The 23,995-nt window shown below is 36.4% G+C and overlaps 1 protein-coding gene and 1 long non-coding RNA gene across 2 annotated transcripts; both read left to right on the top strand.

Moving 5' to 3' along the window:
* The first annotated feature begins 325 nt into the window (after positions 1 to 325).
* On the top strand, positions 326 to 9,025 carry LOC134801275 (malate dehydrogenase-like). Its single transcript, XM_063773816.1, has 7 exons — positions 326 to 355; positions 386 to 663; positions 1,015 to 1,369; positions 1,454 to 1,666; positions 7,075 to 7,231; positions 8,401 to 8,554; positions 9,022 to 9,025. The coding sequence occupies exons 2-7, from the start codon at positions 416 to 418 to the stop codon at positions 9,023 to 9,025; spliced, it is 1,131 nt and encodes a 376-aa protein (XP_063629886.1). The 5' UTR covers positions 326 to 355; positions 386 to 415.
* Positions 9,026 to 23,789, top strand: LOC134806042 (uncharacterized). Its single transcript, XR_010146457.1, has 2 exons — positions 9,026 to 9,172; positions 23,680 to 23,789. It is a non-coding gene; the product is annotated as an uncharacterized LOC134806042 (long non-coding RNA).
* The last annotated feature ends 206 nt before the right edge of the window (positions 23,790 to 23,995 follow it).

The raw sequence follows: 23,995 nt of genomic DNA, 5'->3' as shown, positions 1-23,995 counted from the left end.
CGTGTCAGTCTGTGACATTTGACATTTATGTTTAAAAGATCGTCTAGACGGGACATGCAAATTGACAATTTGATCAGAAACTTCAGAAAGATGTCCGCTCTCTTGCCTCCCACGCGGCATGTTTTCCTCGCGGCATATATTATAAATAGAGTAACTACATTTTATTTATAAAATTAATGATAGTAATAACTCCTCTTGTGTAAAAATCCCTTGTAACCGCCTACAAATAGAAAATGTCGAGCTTAAGTATTACTTTTATTAAATGACGTTGATAATTATATACTACCTTATCAAAAAATCGATTCGCATGAAATTTGTTTGTTCCCGATTTGTCAGATGTTTGTCAGTTTGGTATGTTTACATATAGTTTACATGTTTACTTCAGACTGACTTCAAAGCGTTATTTAGATACATAATGAATTTCCAATGCGACTCCCCGGCAGAGCCATTACGAGTGCTAATAATTAATTCAAAATCTCCGGCTGCAAAATTCCTTGCGGTTAAAATCCTTTCAGGTGAAATCTTTGGAAAGAATCAGCTCATCGACATTGTACTCATGGTTTTTACAAATGAGCAATCCAGGGCGAGAAGCTTAAAATTTGAGTTAGAGAAATGTGCGTTTGCATGTACCAACTCTATCGATGTTTCTTGCAATTGGCCAAGGTTCGTACTACCTAGTACCTAATTCCCTACTATCGTTTTAAACCATACCGATCGCCAGTTGGTATACTTACTCCCAATGAATAGAAGAGGAGACAAATAGGTATTAAACTACTTAGGGTTCTACCAATAAAATTTACTTTACTTTACTTTACTGATGTACCCACGGATGGTGCCTAAGGTATTCTTGTAGATAGGAATAATCAATCATTGTGTTGTTCACAAACAAAAGGCACTTTATTCTTTGTCAAATGCCATCAAGACACTATAGCCATATTATAAATATAATTTTAATGTGCTTTTGTGCGTAGCGTATTAGGTATGGACCTACGAATAATAAATGTACATTCGTAGCATTTCAGATGCAGACGTATTTTGTCTCTTAACAAATTTTGATAATCCTAATGTGTTGGATCTTACCAAGATGAGTGATGATAAGCAATTGGATATGTTAGATGTGATTATAAACGTAGCCAATAACCTTCACGGATCAGTGCAAGAAGTTCAAGGAGACGAAACGGTTCTGAAATATGAAATGCGTACAAAAACAATATTGCCTGAAAAGAAGGCCCACAAGCCAATATTCGTTACTGACGGTTTGGTGTCTATACATATTCTGATGTCTTTATCTAATTTGACATCAGATATATTTTTTTGCCCTACACCTATAGCACCCATCGCTAAATCTGTTTTGGGCGAACATCTAAAGGTGGGATTACGAAAATAATTTAATTCTAAAAACGTTTTTATAAAATGAAACGTTTTAATATAATTGATTTTTTATTAAATCAAGGTCCAGTCCAAAGTTCTTAATAACGTTCTCGTTTGGGCCGCGAATGATGAAATATTTCACGTGGAGTTTGAGAAACCATTGATCATTGAGGACAGAATGGGGGAGGCTTCGCCGTGCGACCGGGAAACTGTGGGCAAGAATGTCCTGGCCTTGATGAAATTGGACCACACGCAGTTTAGTTCTTCTTGGCTGAAGAAGGATCTCATAGCGAAGGTATGAATTAGTATTAAAAGAACAAGTATAAGGCTAAGGCTATTCGGGGGGAGTTACCAGTCAAATTGCAACGTTTCTGTACCTATATATGAATGCCAACAAAACTTCGAGACAAGGTGACCTTCCTGGCTTCCAACCGCGTAGACTTCGTTTAGCTACAAAATTATTTTGCGGCCCGACCAAGGTTTGGATGACCTTGGACCGTCAAAAGCTTGGTTGGTCACCGTGTAACACGGCATTCATGGTATCAAATCAACAACGAAGGAATGATTGTATGCCGTCTCTCTTGCCAACGAAATAGGTCAAGTTATATACTTTTATAGTTTGTTGCCGGTCCCATATTTTGATACCCTCCTCCAATTGAGGGGGGATTTAAATCTTCTCGAGGCAGAGGTGTACGGTTGGAGCCGGTATAGCTTTATTTGACGTTCATAAGCGCATTGTAATATGCCTACTTGAATAAACTATTTTTTTTTAATACACGCATGAACGTAATATTTAAGCAAATTAGAAAAATCTGCGGAAATAATTCGTGTAGTTTTGAAAATTGGTACAGGTATACCTTGTGATGTCCAGATAAACATACTAAAAGTCCTCGAGGGTAGGGGGTGTGCTGAGGGTGTAGGAGGGGGTTTGAAGGTACCTTTTTTCACATTTTTGCTCATATCTCGAATATCTGTACGAATATAGCATTATAATTACTCGGGACAAAAGTTTTAACATAAAATTTACTACAAATTTGGTTATGTTTATTTTTACTCTACAATCAATAATTTAGGAGCTGCAGGCTGTTAAAGTTAAATAAGAGATAAAAAATAGACGATTTAAGAATACGTCGTTTTTTTGTAATTGCTCATCATAAATAAAAAAAATAATTTAGAGTAAGCAAGCTAAGCGACCTGCTGATAAAATATAAAAAAAACAGGCCATGAGCATGTCGGGCCATGCTCAGTGTAGGGTTCCGTAGTTAACCGTCTGTCAAAATAGACTATTTGCCAAAACTCAAAAACAGGTATACCGATTAGGTTTGCTATATTTTTCCTTGAAAGTCTTTAATAAGCTATGTTTTCACGATTTTTTCCATATTTTTTGGACCTATGGTTCAAAAGTTAGGGGAACTAAAGGGTAAAACACAACTTTTTTTCTTTCAGATCGATTATTTCCGAAAATATTAAGTTGATCATACAATGGTTCTTGAAGACCCTTATTCATTTTAAAAGACCTATCCAACGACACCCCATACTATAGGGTGGAAGCGAAAAAAAATATTTTTCTACTTTTTATGATTAAATTTGACACGAATATATAAATCAGTTACGCTGACAAAGTCGTAAAATATAAAAAATATTTTTTTAGGGTGGCTCCCCTACATTAAAGTGGGGATGAAATTTTTTTTCGCGTCAACCCTAAAGTGTGGGGTGTCGTTGGATAGGTCTTTTAAAATAAATAGGGGTCTTTAAGGACTATGTTTTGATCAACTTAATATTTTCAGAAATAATCAATCTGAAAGAAAAAAGTTGTGTTTTCCACTTTAGTTCCCCTAACATTTGAACCATGGCTCCAAAAAATATGAAGAAAATCGTCAAAGTAAAGCTTAGTAAAGATTTTCAAGGAAAAATATAGCGAACCTAATCGGTCTAGCAGTTTTTGAGTTTTTGCAAATAGTCTTAACGGACGGGTAACTACGGAACCCTACACTGAGCATAGCCCGACATGCTCTTGGCCGGTTTTTTTATATTTTATCAGCAGGTCACTTAGCTTGCTTATTCTAAACTGAATTTTTTATTTATGATGAACAATTACGAAAAAAGGACTATTAGTGCGAACGAGATAGTTACGAAGACGTTAGCGAATATGTAGTAGTGTCAAACTCTTGGTAGGGCTACAGTTGTACTTCATCAAATCGGTGATTTTCGGGGGGAAATGCTTAAGTTACTATAGAAAACAACGATGTCGCCATACTCGTGCCTTTAAAAATTGAGGAGTTCCCTCATTTCCTTATGAATTCCGTCATCAGATTAGAACCAACAATGTTATGAGAACACCTTAGAGGTAACTTCGTTCAAACGAAAAAAGAATTACTCAAATCGGACCACGGGTTTCGGAGTAATGTACATTTATAAAATCATCATTATTATCATCAACAATCATCATCATCAGGTCTACTCTATCAAATTAGTGATTTTCAAGAGGGAATGCTTGATTTGTTTAAGACAATACCCAAATTACCATACATGTGCCTTTAACAATTGAGGTGTTCCCTCAATTCTTCATGGATCCCATCATCAGAACAGCACCAGATTAATGTGGGACCACCTTGGAAGTACTTTCTTTCGAACAAAAAAAGAATTGCTCAAATCGGACCACGGGTCTCGGAGTAATCGCTGAACGTCCTACATTTTAAGAAATCGTCATGATTATCATCAAAACAATCATCATCATCAGGTCCACTTCATCAAATTGGTGCTTTTCGAGAGAAAATGCTCGAGTTGCTTAAGAAAACACCCAAATCACCATCCATGTGCTTTGAAAAATTGAGGAGTTCCCTCAATTCCTCATGGATCCCATCATCAGAACAGCACCAGATTAATGTGGGACCACCTTGGAAGTACCTTCTTTCGAACAAAAGAATAATTACTCAAATCGACCCACGGGTCTCGGAGTAATCGGTGAACATACATAAAAAAAAAACATAGACACAACCGAATACAGAACCTCCTCCTTCTATGAAATTGAAGTCGGTTAAAAAGTATACTGAGGTTGACTGAAGTAGCATGACAAATACGAACGTTTCCGAGAAAATACGAAGGAAAACAATTACGCACTACATCTGTAAGATAGTGTTAACCCGTATCACGAAATGCCTTAAGTAGGTACCTGTTTGGCGCAGTTCAGGATCAATGGTGGGTAAGGTTTACTCGGGTAATTCCGAATGTCGAAAACTGTCGGATAATTCCGAAAAGAGACTTTTATTATGTTGGAATTAAGGGTGATTTTCATCTGAATTTCGGAATTATCCGACATTCGGTATTACCCGAATACACCCATTGATACTACATTATCCCCCATTTATCTGAATATGAAATCTAACGCAGTGACGTTAAAGGCATGTTCTGATATCAGTTAACACTTCCCCGCTCCCCGCGACGTATGTGATGGTAACTGTAAATAAGTATATAGTTAGTCTTTTTTAACATTAGAAAGAACTTGCAAGAGTCTTTTAATTGAAAAACGCTTTTTAAATATCAAAATTTAATACTTATGAAAGCAGAAGAATATAAATGATCGTATTAGATTCATAATTGTTACATATTTGCCGTAACTTATTTTTAAAATGTGTTTTTCAATTAAAAGACACAGATCAAGATTGTTTACCTTATTTCTAATGCTAAAAAAAACGAACGGCTGTTATTTAACTGATCACCAGATTTAGTAAAATTTAATACCAAAAAAATCTACTTTACCACCCTAAAATAATAAATGATCACCAAAATAATAACACCATTTTAATGTGAAATGATAACCAATTTTATTACATTTTACTATCCTATTAAAGGAAATGACACCAAACTAATCATTATTAGCCCAAAAATTGTGAATGACCACCAAAATTAGAACTCCATTTTAATGTAAAATTATAACCAAATTTTTAAATCTTGCTATCCTATTAAAGCAAATGACTCCAAAATAATCATTGTAAACCCAAAAATAGTAAATGACCACCAAAATTGTAACCACATTTTAATTAAAAATGTGCAAATATTTAATCTATTAAATGAATTAATCCACATCGTCGCCTTTTTCTAGTAGCATTTCATTTCTGTAACAGTCGTAGTTCTAACCTAACACACTTTTCTAGTAGCATTTCGTTTCTGTAAGGGTCGCAGTTCAAACCTAACCTAACCCACTTTTCTAGTAACATTACTTTTCTGTAAGGGTCGCAGTTCAAACCTAACCTAACCCACTTTTCTAGTTGCATTTTGTTTCCGTAAGGGTCGCAGTTCAAACCTAACCTAACCCAATTTTCTAGTAACATTTCGTTTCTGTAAGGGTTGGAGTTCTAACCTAACCCACTTTTCTAGTAGCATTTCGTTTCTGTAAGGGTAGCAGTTCTAACCTAACCTAACCCACTTATCTGATAGCAATTCGGTTCTGTGAGGATCGCAATTCTAACCTAACCTAACCCACTTTTATAGTAGCATTTCGTTTCTGTAAAGGTCGCAGTCCAATCCTAACCTAACCTACTTTTCCAGTAATATTTCGTTTCTGTAAGAGTCGCAGTGCTAACCTAACCCACTTATCTGATAGCAGTTCAAACGTAAGCTAACCTACTTTTCTAGTAGCATTTCAGTATGCTACTAGAAAAGTAGGTTAGGTTAGGTAAGTATGCGGTGCGGTGTACGGGGGGTTGAGCGGGAGGGGCTAGTAATTTTGGTATCATTTTACTTTATTTGGTAATATGTATACATTGTTTGGTAATCATAGTGGTTTATTTAGGTGAAAATATCGCATTAATTTGGTCTTCAAGATTTGGTGATCATTAATGATTTTTGGTGATCATTCAATATATTTGGTATTTGAATACAATTTGAAGAGCAGTCGTTATTAAAATGGTGGTACTTTTGTAATTTTAGGCCTTATTTTATTGGTGTTCAGTAATGTTTTTTGGTACGACAGATTTCTTTATTTAGGGTACCAAAGTATTTTTTGGTGGTCATTATATTTGTAGCCAAAACGAACTATAAGTACCAACCTACACTAAGTATACCTTCTTATACTACTGCAAATTATGGATATGTCGTAAAACAGATCTATACCTAGGTTTAAAGGTCATGATTCCTAGTATTTATTTTAAGAGTTCCGCACACTGTGTGTAATTTTTGCGTGAATCACTAAAGACATTTAGTCGTCGATTAATCAACCCGTCTATTATCAGTTCCGCCCTTAGCCAATGGCTATGATTCTGCTCGTGAAAGCATGTCAGAAGTTTGCACGAGTACAAGTACCTACGCAACAACCTGCCAAAACATCCAGACCGTGGCCATTGACGGATTATGATATTGCCCATAAAGATTATGACCTTAGATTTATATTTAAGTACATTTAAATTATTTGATTATTTCCGACGTGTCGCACAATATTCAAGGCCCCGGATACTCACTGAAACAGATATACAGCCCAAAGACTACTATTAAATAAATAAATAGGGAAACTTAGTGGCTCTATGAGCTGTAGACTTTGCGAGTCGAAATCCGCCATTGTGACAAAAAAAACACGAACTGATTAAGGTGGAGGGGGTGAAGTGCGCCTGCCGTGTAAGTGCGCCTACCCCTATATATTAAAGATATTTAGTCGAAGTAAAACTACGTTTATTTGTTGTAAATTAAAAAGTTATTTTCATTTTGTAGACGGTTGCAGTTGCCCGAAAGAATCCCTACGGAAGTATTTACAAGGCGGCATCCATTGCAAAAGCTTTGCAGCAGATTTGGTGGGCACGTCTAACCAATGCGACACTCTACACTAATATGGGAGTTATTAGTGACGGCTCTTTAGAGACTATAAAAGGTGCGTGTTTTTGTACAGTGGCGATCAGATAATTATATTATATTGTAGCGGCCGAGGTGCTCAAAATTTTTGAACAAGCACTCTAACGCCTTTACAATAGAGGCGTGCTCAGCTATTTGTCGTATCAAAATAAATTCAAAGCCGTAACAAGTTGGTAAATCTGAATCGGGTTCCAATGATACCGTTCCCTCGTGAGATTTTAATAATTCACATACATCCGTAAGATATAAAGAAAGGTGTTTTTTTATGATATAATATAGGAGGCAAGCGAGCAGACGAATCGCCAGAGCGTAAAAAAAAAAAAAAAAAAAAGAAGAGACCTTACCTTTAGTATTACTTTTATATAATTTGTTTTTACCGTACTTCGGCAAAGTAAAAGGAGGGTTATTTACATTACAAATTAATAGGTTGCCGCGAGTTGGCGTATACAGAATAAAATTGCTTGACAAGCCTAAGTACTTAATTACGTAGGTAGATAGGTATACAGAGTAAATTATTAACTAAACACCAGTTAAACCGACACGTGTATATAAGTACCTATTTGTGAACAAGCGAGGTAATCATCGTTTGTTTCTGAGAAAATCATTCTTAGGTTTTATTTGTACGAGTACAATAGGTAGAGAATGCCTTCAGGCCTTAAGTCTGTTTTTTGCATTATGTTATGAAACAATTTCGATGGCATATTAAGATGAGATTTTTAATTTTTATTAAATTGGCCCCAATATAAGTGTTTCTATGAATTGTTTGGGCTACATATCGGAAAAAGTTGCTACGGGCTACGTCGTGTCGTAGCAATTCTAGACGCTCGCAGTGCTTTTCGCGCTGATGTCGATTCAAACTTCCAAATTCATGTAAATTTAATCTCACTTTGACATCAGTCGCTCTTGAATCTCACTCGCATTAATTGGTGCGAGCGAGATATGCTACGAGTATTCATATCAACAGATTTTTAAAGTCCACACTAAAATGGGTCCAGCAAGAATGGCTTTTATGTGTACAATATATTTATTTTATATGTCTACAGGATTTTTCCTCATCATATTGCTAACTCATACTAACCAAGTTTTGGACAGTAAATGCGATCGAAATGTCAAACAAATAACAAATAATGTTGAGAATTTAAGCATTCAAAAGGCAATTTGGATTAAAAAGAACTTATTTGTTTTCAGGGTACCCCTACGTGTTTCCCATAGAGTTTAGTGGTGACACTTGGAGGGTCAGTGAACGATTTAAGGAAGATGTTCATCTCAAACAAGAAATTAAAATAATAAATAAAACAGTAAAAGGATTTCATGAAAAGGCAAGTATATTTCTTATCTACGGGTTAATTGCTGCTATTGACAGTGGAATATCAGTAGCACTCTATTTTCAACCGACGAAAAAAAAAAAACGGAGGAGGTTCTCAAGTCGACGCGTATATTTTTTTAAGTGAACGTATCACAGGTAACGTACGTTCGGGAGGGACAACGTGGTTCAGGATCTTTTATAGTTTTTATTTTAGTACTTTGTCGGCGTGATGGATACGCATAGGTACCTACTAATTTTCAGCTTTCTAGCGGTCACTGAGGTAATACGGACAGATGGACGGACAGACCGACGGACATGGCGAAACTATTGTGGTTCCTAGTTGACTACGGAACACTAAACAACGAATAACTAAAAAGTTTAAAGTTTAGTAATTCTAGGTTTAAAATCAATGTCATTATTATGAATAAAAGGTAAAATTAGATATGGAAAAGAGTTCATGAATGGCCATGTGCCTGCTCAAGACGATATTATTTTGTTTACAGTTGATACAGTTCTGCAAGAAGTTGATGTTGGAGTGGGGTGACTCCTCCTTGCTTGCCGTGGAAGAGGAAGAAAGTCAAGAAGAAACAGCAGGAAACCTTCTACAAATGTAGTGCAACTACAGCCGTGTATGCACAACTTTCTGTCAATCTGGTAAGATTTACTGCTGATGATTTAAACACTAGCATGTTCACTCTACCCTATCCTACCCTACCCTACTCAAGTACTCATAGTGTTGTGTTCCTGCCGGTGAGTAAGGTCGCCAAAGCTCAACGAGGGTGCGGAGTGTTAAGGTCGGCACCGCGCATGTAACACCTCTGGAGTTATAGGCATGAATAGGCTACGGAAACTACTTACCATCAGGCGGGCCGTATGGTTGTTTGCCACCGACGTAGTATAAAAAAAATGTTTTAAAGGTGTATAAATATAAATCCACCACTTGAGTATTCTTTAATTCGTCAAGAAAATAGCTGCATGGAATAATACAATAAGTCAGAAAATACCAATGTATTCAATTTTCTAACTCGTCTAATAACCTAAATTTCATAATTACTTTGACCCATAACGAATTCTCAAACTACTTAACTATTAAAACGTGGGTGAAGTCTTATTGCTGGATTATCGATTCATTTCAAGTAGGAACTACATCAAACTACATAACCTAGTAATATTTTGCATTTGTAGACGAACACTATTCAAAGTTGATAAGGATAGTCCGTTGGAGATGTACCATTTAATTTTACAATTTAGACATTTTCAAGTAAACGAAATAACACACAGGTGAACACAGGGTGTTGTTACCATAAATTAATTAAAATTGAAGGTGACAATTAATTGGGCTGTAACGATCCAGCACTGGGACATTTTTAAAGTCAATTGTTTTATAGTAAGTACGTGTTAAGACTTTCAGGACATGTGAATTAAAGGACGTCTAATTTAAGCAATGGAATATGCAATGCGCCTGCAGTACGAGTATGATGGAACTGATGGATGAAGTATGTCCAATTGTCCATGTGGTAAAATAAATGTCACTTTTTAACACCGCAGACGCTGTTATTATCAAGCTGAGTATACAAGCACGACCATCATATTGCGTAGGTATTGATAATAGACTCAAATTCTATATTTAGGTATATCTTCGTAGGTCACGACATGCAAATATATATCTCCACGAATTTTATTCTTTATTAAATGTTACAAGACCATATTGACTTTACTTTCTCACACAGATTCTGTAATAGGCGCTATTTTCAAGAATCAAGAATCATTTATTCATGGCAAACTACATTTCATACAAGCGTATTGTATCACAAATAAAAATGTAACTCGTACGTTAAAATACTGCTGCACCGCGTGTTGTTTTACAAGTACGAGTGTGCGTTTAAATTGATCTTACAAATGTCAACTTATATGAGCGTTAGCGTTCTTATCCTAAATGGGAGCGTGAAAGTGTGGTGACCGCGAATTATATGCAGATGCACCCACCTAGTATGTGATCTGGGTACACAAGAAAGTTAAATTGCTTTCGTCTGTGACAGAGTTTTGTTAACTAACGTAGGTGGAACGGACGTTTATGAATAACAAACCCACGCTAACTTACGTATAATCTGAACCTCACAAACATTATTTATAGAAGGAGAAATGGTTCCGGAAATAGTTATACAATTAGAGAGAAATGGAGCCCTTCTATTTATAGTTTGAAATACCATATTTATTTCTTGATCTGCCGGACTAGCACATAATTGTCGCGACAGTATCTCGCGGCGAGATAGACTACCCGTCCCTCTATTAACATAGTTAGAAACTGATTTTCGATTGAGATCCGAGTAGCAGGCCAGTTAAAGGTTATAAGAATCAATTGAAAATACTGTAGCCTTAATAGAGGCGAACTAATTGATGACTCATTTATAAATAAATTTATAAACTATAAGGGTTCCTTGTTGACTACAGAACCTTCTCTGTAGATTTGATGCTACGATGGAACACGCGACACAATTTTAATCCAAATTTATCCACCCACACACAGGTACCTACATTCATAGAATGCTATAAGTGGCTATAACCATAACTCCACCGTTTAGTATTGATGTATGAATATGGGTAAAAATGAACTCTATAAATTGTACACCTCCAATTGATTTGCAACTCTTTGCTGGCCTGCCATTCTGGGCACCACTGATGAATAGCTGCCAGACACCCGAATCTATTAATAAAGGATATATTATAGCAAACATACTAGAGGAGATTGGTTGCTCACAAAATAATTTACCTTGTTCCGGGGCTCAGCTCTTACCTACACTATTCAGTAAGATTCTGTCAAAAATGTAACATACTTACTAGTTACTCGGCTTTTCATGTGACGATTCTTTCAGTTCGAAAATTCAATGGGTAACTAAAAAGCCCTGGGGTTTTTTTGTCAGCGTTATAGTGATAGGTGTTTTTGTATAGTGGCGGCTGAATTCATAAGGCCTGTAGTTTTTACATCTGCCGAATCTGCTGAGAGGTTACGCGACTTACGCGTTGCATTAATAATAAATTAATAATGCTACTATAATAATACCTACATTGTTAAAAAGCCTCTGTTTAATATTGTCTATTTCCAACAAATACAAATGCCAAAATGATGGATAAGGACAAACGATTATCTCCTTCCGCCTGCGAAAAGCAAAGTATTAAATCGAAAATAAGTTTCTATTCTATTGCTATTTTCCACCAACAACACAAGGAGGCTGGTTCGAACTTACAATTTCATCTCATTGTGTTATCATTGGCTGGTGCATCTCGCTTGTACCAATGATGATGATACAAGCGAAATGCACGCTAAATCGTTCTCTAAATTTGACAGCTAATGTACAAGGCGCTGTACGGCTCCGTACATTATGCGGCGACTCTGGTTGTTAAAAGTTGACATTATCAATTCAACTACCAACTAAAACATACTGCGCCGGTTAGCGCCATTTTCTTCGGCTGTCAAACTCGAAGCATTTAGAGCAGTGGTTCCTAACCTTTTCAGTCCGGTCACCCCTATGGCTAACTAGGGAACCTGATTTTACCCCTCCTCCCAATGGTAATAAAAAATAAAACGTACGTTTGTTGTATTGTTATATTAGGTTAGCTTATTACCCCCGTAAAATACCAGTTTTACCCCCATGGGGGTAATTACCCCCAGGTTAGGAACCACTGATTTAGAGTTTAGACTGCACACATCTTACACATACATTAACAAAGGTTTGCTTGGCGTAAAGCCAGGAAATTTAAAGGAAACAAAAGATATGGCACGACGCGCCTAATTGCGACGGAAGATATGGCAGTCGCGCGGGTATTTATTGTTTATCTCAATTTAGTACTTTGAAAATATACTTTTGCTTAAAACTAATGATTACATTTGATAATAAATGAAAACATGTTTTCCTGTTTTTTTTTCTATCGTTTTTTATAAGTAGTTTAGTTGCTGTGTGATTTTTTGCATTTCATCATCATCACCATCATCATCATATCAGTCCACTGCTGGACATAGGCCTTTTGCATTTGGCCTTGATCAAAACGTGGAAAAAAATTCATTATAAAAACTACAAATTAACGTAAGCCCCCCTCTTATATTGGAGCGAGGGAGATACGCTGCGAGTAATAAGTAGTAATCACTTATGAATTAAGTTCGAATACCGCATAAGTCGCAAGGCAGCATGGCGTAAAATTTCCTGCTGTCGGCGATATAATAGGCATTGTGTTTATCGTCTTGCTGTTGGAAAAGCACCTTAAGGAAGCGTTATCGACATTTCATAACTAGGATAGAGATGTATCTCGATGAACCCCAGGTAGTTTACGTAAAGACTTGTGTAGTATTTATTAAGTAGCCCATTCTTCAAGTTGGTAAGAAGTGTACACTGCGTTCATGTTTTACAGGTTTTTTGTAACAAGCCGAGTTACTGGTTGTCTAAGAATAGTGTTAGGAAAATCTTAATACTCTCGAGTTTGACTAGTGAACTAGATGGCGCTATACGGTGCCATAATATGCTTTGTGGTAGTTACTGAATCAGTAAACGTCACCTTTTGATATCCAAAGTTAGATTATAATGTAGACTTTGCACCTCTTATACGATTACTAACTCTTTGCCAACAAGCAGGTTTTTACGGCTATTTACGATGAATAAACTTCTATTATAGAGATAATATATGAATAGATACTTCCGTTTTCATTTTCAGATCAGGTGGTCGGCGAAATAATATTAACAGCATTCTTATGCATGCTTATGTAAAGTGTATTCGGGTAATTCCAAATACTTCAGAATGTCGGGATGGTTTCAAAAATACCGATAATTCCTTCATACTAGTGCCCGGTGGCGGATTTGTCCTAAGGCCATGTAGGCCCGGGCCTAGGGCGGCAACATATTTGTGACAAATAAATCGCTGATGGATATCAAGTAATAACTCAAAATGTAGTCGATATTATGGGTGCTGAGAAAGGGGCGGCTACAGGGCCTGGGGCCTAGGGCGGCAAAGACTGCAAATCCGCCACTGCTAGTGTCCATTTTCTGAATTTCCTGACGTGCCGAAGTATTCGGAAATTCCCGAAAACACCTTGCCAAAATTTTGAAAGTAACAACTTAAATACCGACTGAGCAAATAAATTAAAAACTTAAAAACAAAGACACGTTTGAACATAAACTCTTTGATGTTTTTTTCCATCAATTAGCATCATTGAAAAGTTAATAGCATTGATCAAAGTGCGATTACGGCGATCCATCGGGCAGATCCTTGCCCGGGGACTAAGGGAAGAAACAAATAAAAGCGCATTTACCGAGCGATTAATATTCGACGGACTCCGGCCTCGGCTCCCTGACCGCTTCGTTTGTTTAACCTCTTCTGTCAATTTGATTTCCGACCTCGGGGTATGTAATTTCCATTACGGGCCCAGAAGCTTTGTTTATCTACGCGCAGACGAATAAGCCTTGTTTTTAAGTGTTAGGCGAAATGTTAGATTATTATTATTATTTGTATGTCTTTCCCATCACGGAACAATGGTGTTCCGGACCTTTGGGAGGCATGCGCGGAGCCGAAGCCAACACGTAGATGCCCTTTTGACACTTTAATGAAATGTAAGGGGTACACCGAGCGGATGCTGCCCTTGCCCGTGTCATGGGACGCACGCAGAGGCAGCACCCGCCAGGGTGTAAGGGCTATTGAGAGTTGATAGAATCTAAAATGAACTAGGTTATTGGGTGAAAGCGATGGACTAAGTACTGAGCTATGGGGTAAAAAAACCGGACGCCTGCCTATTATTATTATTATTATGAGCCTGTTGTGTCCCAAATGTTAGATTACTGAGAGGATATGTAAGAAAACAGTAATTTTGTTAAATAAGGGTAGGGATAGTAGATATGTAGAAGAAGTACATAACTAGTTTCAATGTCTGAAGTTTTTACTTCCTTGATTAAGTATTTAAGAGATAAAAATATTGAGTTTGGTTGTAAATACATCTCATAAAAATGGCCTTAGGTAATCCAGGCATTAAGTAGTTGGAATCGCGATCTTTAATGATTTGAGATGTTAAAAATGACGTCTGAATGACTACATATATTTAAAATCCTTCGACAAAAATTGTTCACTTAATTAATCTTAGTTCACTTTATTAATGCTTAGTTTAGTTTTTAGTATTTTTATTTAAGTTAATTTTTGGTGCTCTTTAATGCGTGTTATTTATTATTATGATTTAAAATTGTGTGTATGTACTAGTGAACTACAATTATAAACCTTTTATACGAACCCTGAAATATATTTAGAATTTTTAGAAGTTTTATTCGTTTAGGAGATCAATATACCTACATGCACAAACAAACAGCCATCGGTAAAACTCAGGTTTTCATAATTTTCTCATCTTTAGCTCGTTGAAGTAGTCTTAAATAGCCACGCGCTTGCGGTTGCGGGGAATCCGATTCAAACTGAGCTCATTAGTCCGTAGAGGAAAACTTGGATTAGTTGACCAACTACTAGTCGGAAATGCGCTGGAGCCCTTACTATGCGAATAAGCTGTGTTGCATTACGAAAATTGCCCCAACTTTGTAACAGGTACTGTTATTAGAATATTAGCTGAGCTAAAGAAACTTCGGGTGTTATTTGACTAACATATATATATTGAGGTTATTAGGAACTCTGGACTCTGGTTATTTTCATTACCGCTAATTTTGTGTTTTAATACGTTAATAGAGCTAATTTAATCCGTCGTACATTTTAGTTTACACACATGTCATTATAATTTAATCATCATTGATTTGTTCTATAGACCTACTTAACGGTGATTTGATTTACAAGAAAAGACCATTTCAAAAATATATGTAAACAGTCGGGTTTATTGTTTGTTTTAATAATAGTTGCAGTTAAATGTAACAGATAATTATACTTTTTCAACTTGATGTACTTTTCTTATTTTTTGATATATCTGGTTAATTATTTTTTAACATTATGTAGAGAATATTTACAGTCATTTTATACATACCGTATTTTAGACTAATCCATTCAGCCATTTTCAATTTAGAGCACTTGAAAGTTAACAGTGAATTGTGAAATTTTTGAACGATTTCTAATAATTTGTTATTTGTGATCTACTCACAAAGCCCTTTCATTTGGTACCCCACATGGTATGTTTAAAAGAAACTAAAAAAAAAGTTTGTACTGCAGACTTTATGACGCCACAGCAACTACCCCCACCACTTTCGCGCTTGTCATCTCATATATTTGTGTTCAGGGCATTACACTGAATGCATCGATACCATATTCACCCATATCCGAGACGACATGAACGAAACCTAACCTAAAACCTCATTGATATAGAATAAGAACTGGATACCCAATCAGCCGCAAAAAATGGCCCCGCAAAAGTAACGTTAAAACAGATCACGCGTTACTTTTTCGTTTAGTCTTGTATAGACCGCTCAAATGTGAAGTTGTCAACAATGTCGTAAAATGGTCGTCAAAATATGCAAAAATAACAATGATAAAATAAGGAAAAAGCTTGGAATGTATTTCTTTCGGTTAGTTCTTTGGATAGCATTACATAATTTATGTAATCTGGTGGTAATTTCATGGTTTTGTATAAATTATTTTGTTAGTACCAAAGAAGGGATGTGAAGGAACAAAAATCTAATGAGTCGATGTGAGGTCAATACTTTTTTTATTTTTATATGGAATTCGTAAGATATAATATTATGTTTAAATTCAAGATTTCCAAGAAAACCTATGCGACGTGCTGAGTGTACTGCTATTATAGCAAGAGATAGGGGTGATGCAGTTTTAAACAAGGCAAAACGGCACTTGTGTGTTCGGCGCATTTCCCTGTTTCCGACATATACACGACCAATAAGGGCTTACATCGACTAACTGTAAATGTTAAACCTGTCTGAACACAGTGACAACCACAGGAATTTCTTGATAAAGACCATAACCAATCAGTACCAGTAGCGACCTGAATATCCCCGTGCACTATATTGCAAAGAACGAAAGTGCGAAGATTATGTAGATCTAAAATACACAGTTATTTAATAAGTTGAATTTATTTCAAGGAAAATAGTATTTAAAGACGTACCTATATATACTTACTTATTAAAAATAAATTTGTTTTATGTAACTTAAACGGGTTGTTACCATGAATTAATTTTATTTGAACTCCCGATCAAATTAAATTGATTCATTTATTACTTTGGTTTTTCTGTACAGTAATACCTATTAAAATGTACCAAAGTGACTCCATTCGTTCATTATTCTCATTTGACGTTGTTTGACGTAAATACAAAGGTGAAGTTACGTTTAGTGCCATCGGACTTAAAGTTTTAACAGTGTTGGTACTAATGTTTACAAATTTGACACTTAATGCTTACGACAGTAAGTTCTTTTCCGTACAAAACATTTATCTTGACTCAAAATTTACGTAAGCGTTTTTATCATCAATGCAAATTTGCCGCTACTGTCATTCTGACCCACATTTTGTTGACGTTTTTGTTCCGCTCTGTGTGTCTATTTCTAATATTAAGTCAGTGTAAAACCTGAAATTACGGCCCGTTAATTGACAAATATCAACATTCAGTAAAACATTTGTTGATATGCGTATAATTTATTTGTCGTTTATTATCTATTTTAATCTAGATTAATCTAGATTCGAATTTAAAATCAATCTGACAACGTAATGCAACATCCTGCTCCAGTTACTCCACTTCTCCCCGTCCCACTATGCAATACTTTACTATTCTAAATGTGTTCATAATTTGTGGATGAGCCTAATTGCGTAAATCAAATATTGTTTCGCTACAAACATCCCCTGTTGTTGTTGTCGAAGACAGAGTTATGTCGGTGAAATCCGACAGGAACCGCCTTAGCGTAGGCTGCGTTCCGGCCTCTTGTTCCGTGAAGGATATCGTTTGCGTTAGGGGAACTCTCGACCTGAGATGTTACGTGACCGCTTTTATAAGATCTGTACAACGTGTAGACATGGATTTAGCTCACTTTAACCCTTTTATTGACAACGGCGATGTATTTGCCGGCGAATTTACACGAAAATGTTATAATATAAGTACCGTTATGAGAGGCTATTAGGAATTTGACATATGTGAAATAATGCTGTGGCACAGCCTGGGTGTATTCGAGTAGGTACCATAAAAATGTTTAAATAACTACAAGTATATCTCGGAGTTAAAACCTAATGCTTATAAGCAGTGATCGGATAAATCATCGCAAAACCATCAAAAATCATTTATATCTCAAAATAGGACAAGATTTATTAAACTCATATTATGTACACAGTATCTTTATAAAATTTCCAGATTGTACCAAAAACTGCAGGTCAAAATTAAAAAAAAAATTGTATCATGTTCCATACATAATAAGTAGGTCGAAGTTCCAACGTGATACCTAATACCATTTTTTTCTAAATTAACGGTTAAGCTTTTAAGGGAAGGTTACCTCAATAGCTTAAAAATATATAGGTATTAAACGGAACCCTCGAACATTTCTTGAAAGGGATCGCTGTCAATAACCAATTTGACAGAGCGCCGCTGCAACAAATGGATCCATTTAGACACGGGATTGATCGCTGAAATAGCCTACGGAAATACTTTCATAATAAAAATCTCGTCGGGCTATGAAGAGCGTTGGTGTTCCTGCTGCAATATTTTAAATTGCTTCCGTAAAGATAAAAAAAGTTAATATTCCAAATAAGCAACTTTAAATTAACTTTAAAAAGAGCTACTTGAAATGCTTAGTTTGCAAGAAATATCAAAGCCATCTGTTGTCTTAAATTTAAAGTTAAAACTGAGGTAGCACTAAGGCACAGAGGGCCTACCGCGACCCACGTTCTACGTGTTGCCTCCCTGTCACACTTACGTACGAATTTACAAGTGCGACACGTCGAACGTGGTTCGTGGTAGCCCCTCGGAACACACGGCGGCCACGGCGCTGCGACCCACGACGGTATGCGGACGTGCGTTTCGAAACGTTGTACCTAACTTTTATTATTTATTATTATTATGAGCCCATATTGATCCACTGTTGGGCACTGGCCTCCCTCTTATTCTTCCACGTATCCCTATCCTCAGAAGTCTCCCACCAGTCTCTGTCAAAAGCGTCACGCTCGTCCCGCCATCTCCGACGAGGTCTACCGTGACGCCTTACAATTTGTGGGACCCAACGGGTGTCTGTTTTGGCCCACAGGTCTTCCGGCATACGGCTGACGTGTCCTGCCCAATCCCATTTGAGCTTGGCGGCAGTTTCAGCTACATCAGTTATTCCAGTTTTGGAACGTAGTATTGTATGTATTTTTAATGCGATCGGTTAATTTCACGCTCAGAATACTACGTTCCATGGCTCGCTGACAAACCTTGAGTTTGGATTTCTGAGCCTTTGTCAAAGACCAAGTCTGTGCTCTATAGGTAAGGATGGGGACAATGCACATGTCCATGAGTTTTCTTTTGAGTGATATAGGTAGGTTTCCCTTCATGTGCTCCTTCATGGACCAAAAGCTCCTCCAGGCATTCTCGGTCCGTCTTGCGACTTCTTTGTCTTGCCGTGCCTGGAAGGAGACAATTTGGCCCAGGTATATATGATATACTCATGGACATATCCTACTTCTCACCCGTCCACTTCTACTGTTATTGGTGCACTATTGGTCATGAGCTTAGTCTTTGACATGTTCATTGATAATCCAACCTCAAGGCTTGCCCTGCTTAGGTCCTGCAGCATGACGCGGAGCTCCGTAGCTGTAGATGAGAACGGGACAATGTCATCGGCGAAACGCAGATTGGTTAACTGCTTTCTGGCCGACGTCAATTCCTTTGTGTTCCCATCCTGCCGCCAGCTTCCTGAACACCTGTTCAAGGGTGCTGTTGAATAACTTGGGTGACAGGGGATCGCCTTGCTTGACGCCTTATTTGTTTATGTTAAAAGACGGTCCGGGAGACTGTATACCTAACTTAAGAGAGTTTTTTCAACGTTACGATATGAATATGTGGGTGATATTTAACGATAATTTATACTAAGTACTGTTCAATTAAATACCATGTCAATGATTGAAACAAGCTTTTCAACCATTGACTTTCAAAATTTAATATGAATAATAGGTAGTATAGGTACTATCATTTAGATAGTTATTCACTTCTCATCAAAATGATCCTCATGCACACAAACACAATAGTTTCGTTGTGTTGTGCATTTGTATTCTTTTCTTAGATTACGAGTATACTTTTCATTACTTACAGATTTATAGGTAGAAAAAGGCAAGCCTTTGTAAATAAGCCTGAATACTTGTAATAACTTTACAGAGGATGAATTAGATTAATGTGACATTAATTCTCGTAATAAATTGGAAAAGGTATTTTTAATGTAAAAGATATTAGCAGGGGAATTCCTTTAAGAAACTCAAAGTTAAAACAGGCAAGAATAGGTACATATTTGGTTTACCTGTTTACCAATGCTCTCTGTAGGTAGGTATATACTGTAACGTGAAGTTAAAAAACTAAAAACCCGTTTATAATATAAGATATGCAAATTGTTACTCTTATGAAATACTCTTATGAAAACTGTTCTTGTGACTTATTTATAATATTTCAAAAAATAGCAGTATTTTGTTGATTATTAACTTAAAAATGTGAGGATAGTACGCAGGAGCGGTCACTAGCCTACCCAAATACATAAATAATGAATCCATTTTAACTAAAAACCGGCCAAATGCGAGTCGGACTCGCGCACGAAGGGCATTACGCAAAAAACGGCAAAAAAATCACGTTTGTTGAATGGGAGCCCCACTTAAATATTTATTTTATTTTGTTTTTAATATTTGTTGTTATGCGGCAACAGAAATACATCATCTGTGAAAATGTCAACTGTCTAGCTATCACGGTTCATGAGTTACAGCCTGGTGACAGACAGACAGTCAGACGGACGGAAGAACAGCGGAGTCTTATGTAATAGGTTCCCGTTTTTACCCTTTGGGTACGGAACCCTAAAAAAGAGCAGGTTTCACAAAACAGTTTATACCAGCCACCACCAAATAAAGGTCTCCACCAACATCTCCACCAAACCAACCCATCTCTACCCAAATTACAATACGTAGGTATGTCTATTTGCCGTGTTCCTTCAATTTCTTGGGAATTCCATCATCAGATCCTAACGTAGTGTGATAATGGGAGCAACTGAGATGGCTTTCCAAGCTAATTTTCAATCAGTTCGGTCGTATTTTAGAACAGGAAACAAATATGAAAAAAATTGTGAAACAAGAGCTTAATAAATAATTTCAATGAAAACTATAGCGAACATGATCGGTTTAGTCGTTTGTGAGTTATTGCAAAAAATCTTCTTTTCTTAGTAAAAAGACGTAATGTACAAAGCGCTGCAAAGGTACTCACTAATAGCCCCCGTTTGGCCTATTTTGACAGAATGGTAACTACGAAACTCTAGACTGAGCATGGCCCGACATGCTCTTGGCCGATTATTTTAAATGTTTCTTGACTAAACCATAGTCATATGAAAACAATGTAGGAAGGCACCTACTTACTGGCTACGTATTTTTATCATCGAAAAAGATTATCCACAGAGATAATCAAAGTAGTGGAGTTGGAACTGAAGGGAATAAATATCGAAAGTTTCCCCTGGTGTTTTGTTTGTTTACCCTTGCTGGCAGGACTTAGTGTCACATTAACGGGCCTGCCCGAGCTCGAGCGGCGTGTCGCGGGTCGCACCCCGAGACATTCGTTATCTGTTCCAGTTTGCTTCTTGGATTTATTGACTTTTTTCCTGCCTTAATTTCCAGAGATTCGGTCGATAAAATTGTCAAGATGAATGGTTTACGCCAGCACCGGAACATTAACGTTACCCCAGGGAAATATTCTTCGTGTTTTGTAGTATTTGTGCGACACGATTAAGTTTTAAATTGCTCACCTGGTTGTCTAGCAGGATTTCGTGTTTTGAGTACATTGCTGATTTCATCCAGTATTTACCCGTTATTAAAGCTGCTATGCAATAAAAATAAATGTCCATCTGTGTAATCCTATCGCGGGGAAATAAGCACACGGATGAATGAGCCAGTGAAATGAAAATGTCGGCGACTAGATAATCCGACGTAATAGGTACCTACCTACTGTATGTAATATAAAAAGTATATTGGGCCTGTGTCGAGTGTAGGTTTACCTATACCTAATAACTTTTATATTGGTTTGGTGTATAGTTATTTATGCGTATGTTATACGTTTTCTCTGCTTTTAACGAGTTTTTTGCTGAGTATCAGCATCCTAAAACTGTCACTAGTAGGATGTTGATACTCAGCAAAAATATCCTTCACCATAAGTGGTACTCACAAAAAAAAACCCGAATCAAATTGACTTAAGGGCCAACTTACTATGGAAAACCGACTATGGCCTTAGTTTCGGTTTAACTTTCCCACTGCGCTTGTATGTGGAATATAAAAACGCTTCTATTCTAAAATAAAAAAAAAAAAAAAAATAACCTATCAAGATTAAAAAAATTCAATAAAAATGAAACACTTATTAAATATATATATTAAAAGGAACACAAATTGAAATAAAGGAACTCATATCAAAATATCTATTACATATATGTAATCGCAGCGATGTGTAGGCACATACCTAATACCTACACATCTACTCTTAGTTTCATGTAATAAGTATATTTTTTTTTTGAATTTTAGCTTTAACTTATTAGTAAATTTTCGGACTGAAGAACCAACAGACATGATGAAACTTTATACGGGTGTAATCGTTAAGTGTAGCCAGGCGATAATTCCGTAAATATAACAGATATCAGAAAACTCAAATTGATTTAGAAAGTGCGTTACCCAATGAGTAAAATTACATTAATAACTTTTTTAAATATAAGCAGAAATATCCCAAAGATTAACTTCAAACCCTCCCTTACATTTAGTACGACTTATAAGTCAATGTAATAACACTAATAACCGGATATGACCGAAACCCGATCTGGTTATCAATATACCTATGGAGGCAAATGTGGTGACGTTTTCTCCAAAACCATTCATTTTCGCATCTCATCAATCAAATAGGCATCTTTTAAGGTTCTCTATCATTAGCCTTCGTTCGATACGTACCTACTGAACGTGACACCTTGTAGATGGTTAGGAAAACAAATCTTAAATTAATATTTGATCTCTTCTTCGTCTAGTAAACTCCTTATTTCAACACCTCAAACAAAATAAATAAGAGAGTGAAGATGACGGTTTATTAGGGCAATAACGTTCTAATCCTATAACATAAAGTGAGTAGCGAGGCCGGAGCGGGTCGAAAAATTTGTTTAAAAATTCAATACCGTCTATAAGAAACTCGTTCTGAGAACGCAACGGCCTGCGAACATTCCCATTTACCCTTAATAACATGGGAGAAATTGCTCGATTAGTGCAAAAGGGATACCTCCCAGCGCTCCCAATCTCGATTCGCGAACCAAAACGAAACTTTTTCCAGTATTTAAGAGGGTACTTTAAAATTGTATTGAACAACCTTCGATTATTTACGATTATGATCGAACTTATCATTTAATATTTAATAAGTAATCCGTTCTATTGTCAGTTAATTGTCGTAGAACGTCAGTATCGAGTAGGGATGCATGATATTTCGCATAGAGCATATATTTATATATAGTAGGTAAAACACTGCAACTAGCTATGATGTAAGACATATTTACCTACAAAATCTACGTTGATCGTTGTCAAGAATATACCTACTGTTATAGGTTAGCTGCTGCCCACGATCCACGTTTGGTTGCTGTAATTCATGAACTTTGTGCAGTTAAAAAAACAATTGAAAACATTTGTGTCACAATATACTTGGTCAAGCAGATCTTGTCAGTAGAAAAAGGCGGCAAATTTGAAAAACGTAGGCGCGAAGGGATATCGTCTCATAGAAAATTTGAATTTCGCGCCTTTTTCTACTGACAAGATTTGCTTGACCATCTATAGTATATATATTTTACTCGATATAACGACATTACGTATACCTAAAATTTAAAGCATAATATAATATTATTAATAATTAATAACTTAAGGATCGAAGTTGTACGAGTAGCATTCCTTACTTCCGCTCACGGATCTTTGGGTCTTGTTACTCGGATTTTGTCTAATAATGGTGGTATTACCCAACTTCCGTTTGTTTCAGCGGCACTAATCAAGTGGACCACTTTTTGCGGGGCGGCGCTCATGACAGAATCCCAGAGGGAGTGAGTGCCTAAACGTATATTTATTTTTGTCAAATGCATCTTATTTCTATACTTTTGTTTTATTGCAAGCTGAATCCATGAAAAAACTCACTATTTTTGTCCGACCTTCTAAAATAATGTTTAAATTTTTAGTGTTTCTGTACCTCAAATGGAAAAATGACCTCGTATAATTATGAACACTAAAGCAGTGAAAATGTTAAACTCCTAATCAATTAAAAAATACGTTCGTTTATGTCGCATATTCAAAGTGTATAT

Source organism: Cydia splendana, chromosome 2, assembly GCF_910591565.1.
Source record: "Cydia splendana chromosome 2, ilCydSple1.2, whole genome shotgun sequence".
In the NCBI taxonomy this organism is placed as follows: domain Eukaryota; kingdom Metazoa; phylum Arthropoda; class Insecta; order Lepidoptera; family Tortricidae; genus Cydia; species Cydia splendana.
The sequence above is the reverse complement of the archived record's forward strand: the minus strand, read 5'-3'. Positions and strand labels throughout refer to the sequence as shown.

Coding starts and splice junctions, on each gene's coding strand:
- LOC134801275 (XM_063773816.1), top strand. CDS start 416: ATGAATTTCCAATGCGACTCCCCGGCAGAGCCATTACGAGTGCTAATA. Junction 1,370..1,453: donor TTTTGGGCGAACATCTAAAG/GTGGGATTACGA, acceptor TATTAAATCAAG/GTCCAGTCCAAAGTTCTTAA. Junction 1,667..7,074: donor AGAAGGATCTCATAGCGAAG/GTATGAATTAGT, acceptor TTCATTTTGTAG/ACGGTTGCAGTTGCCCGAAA.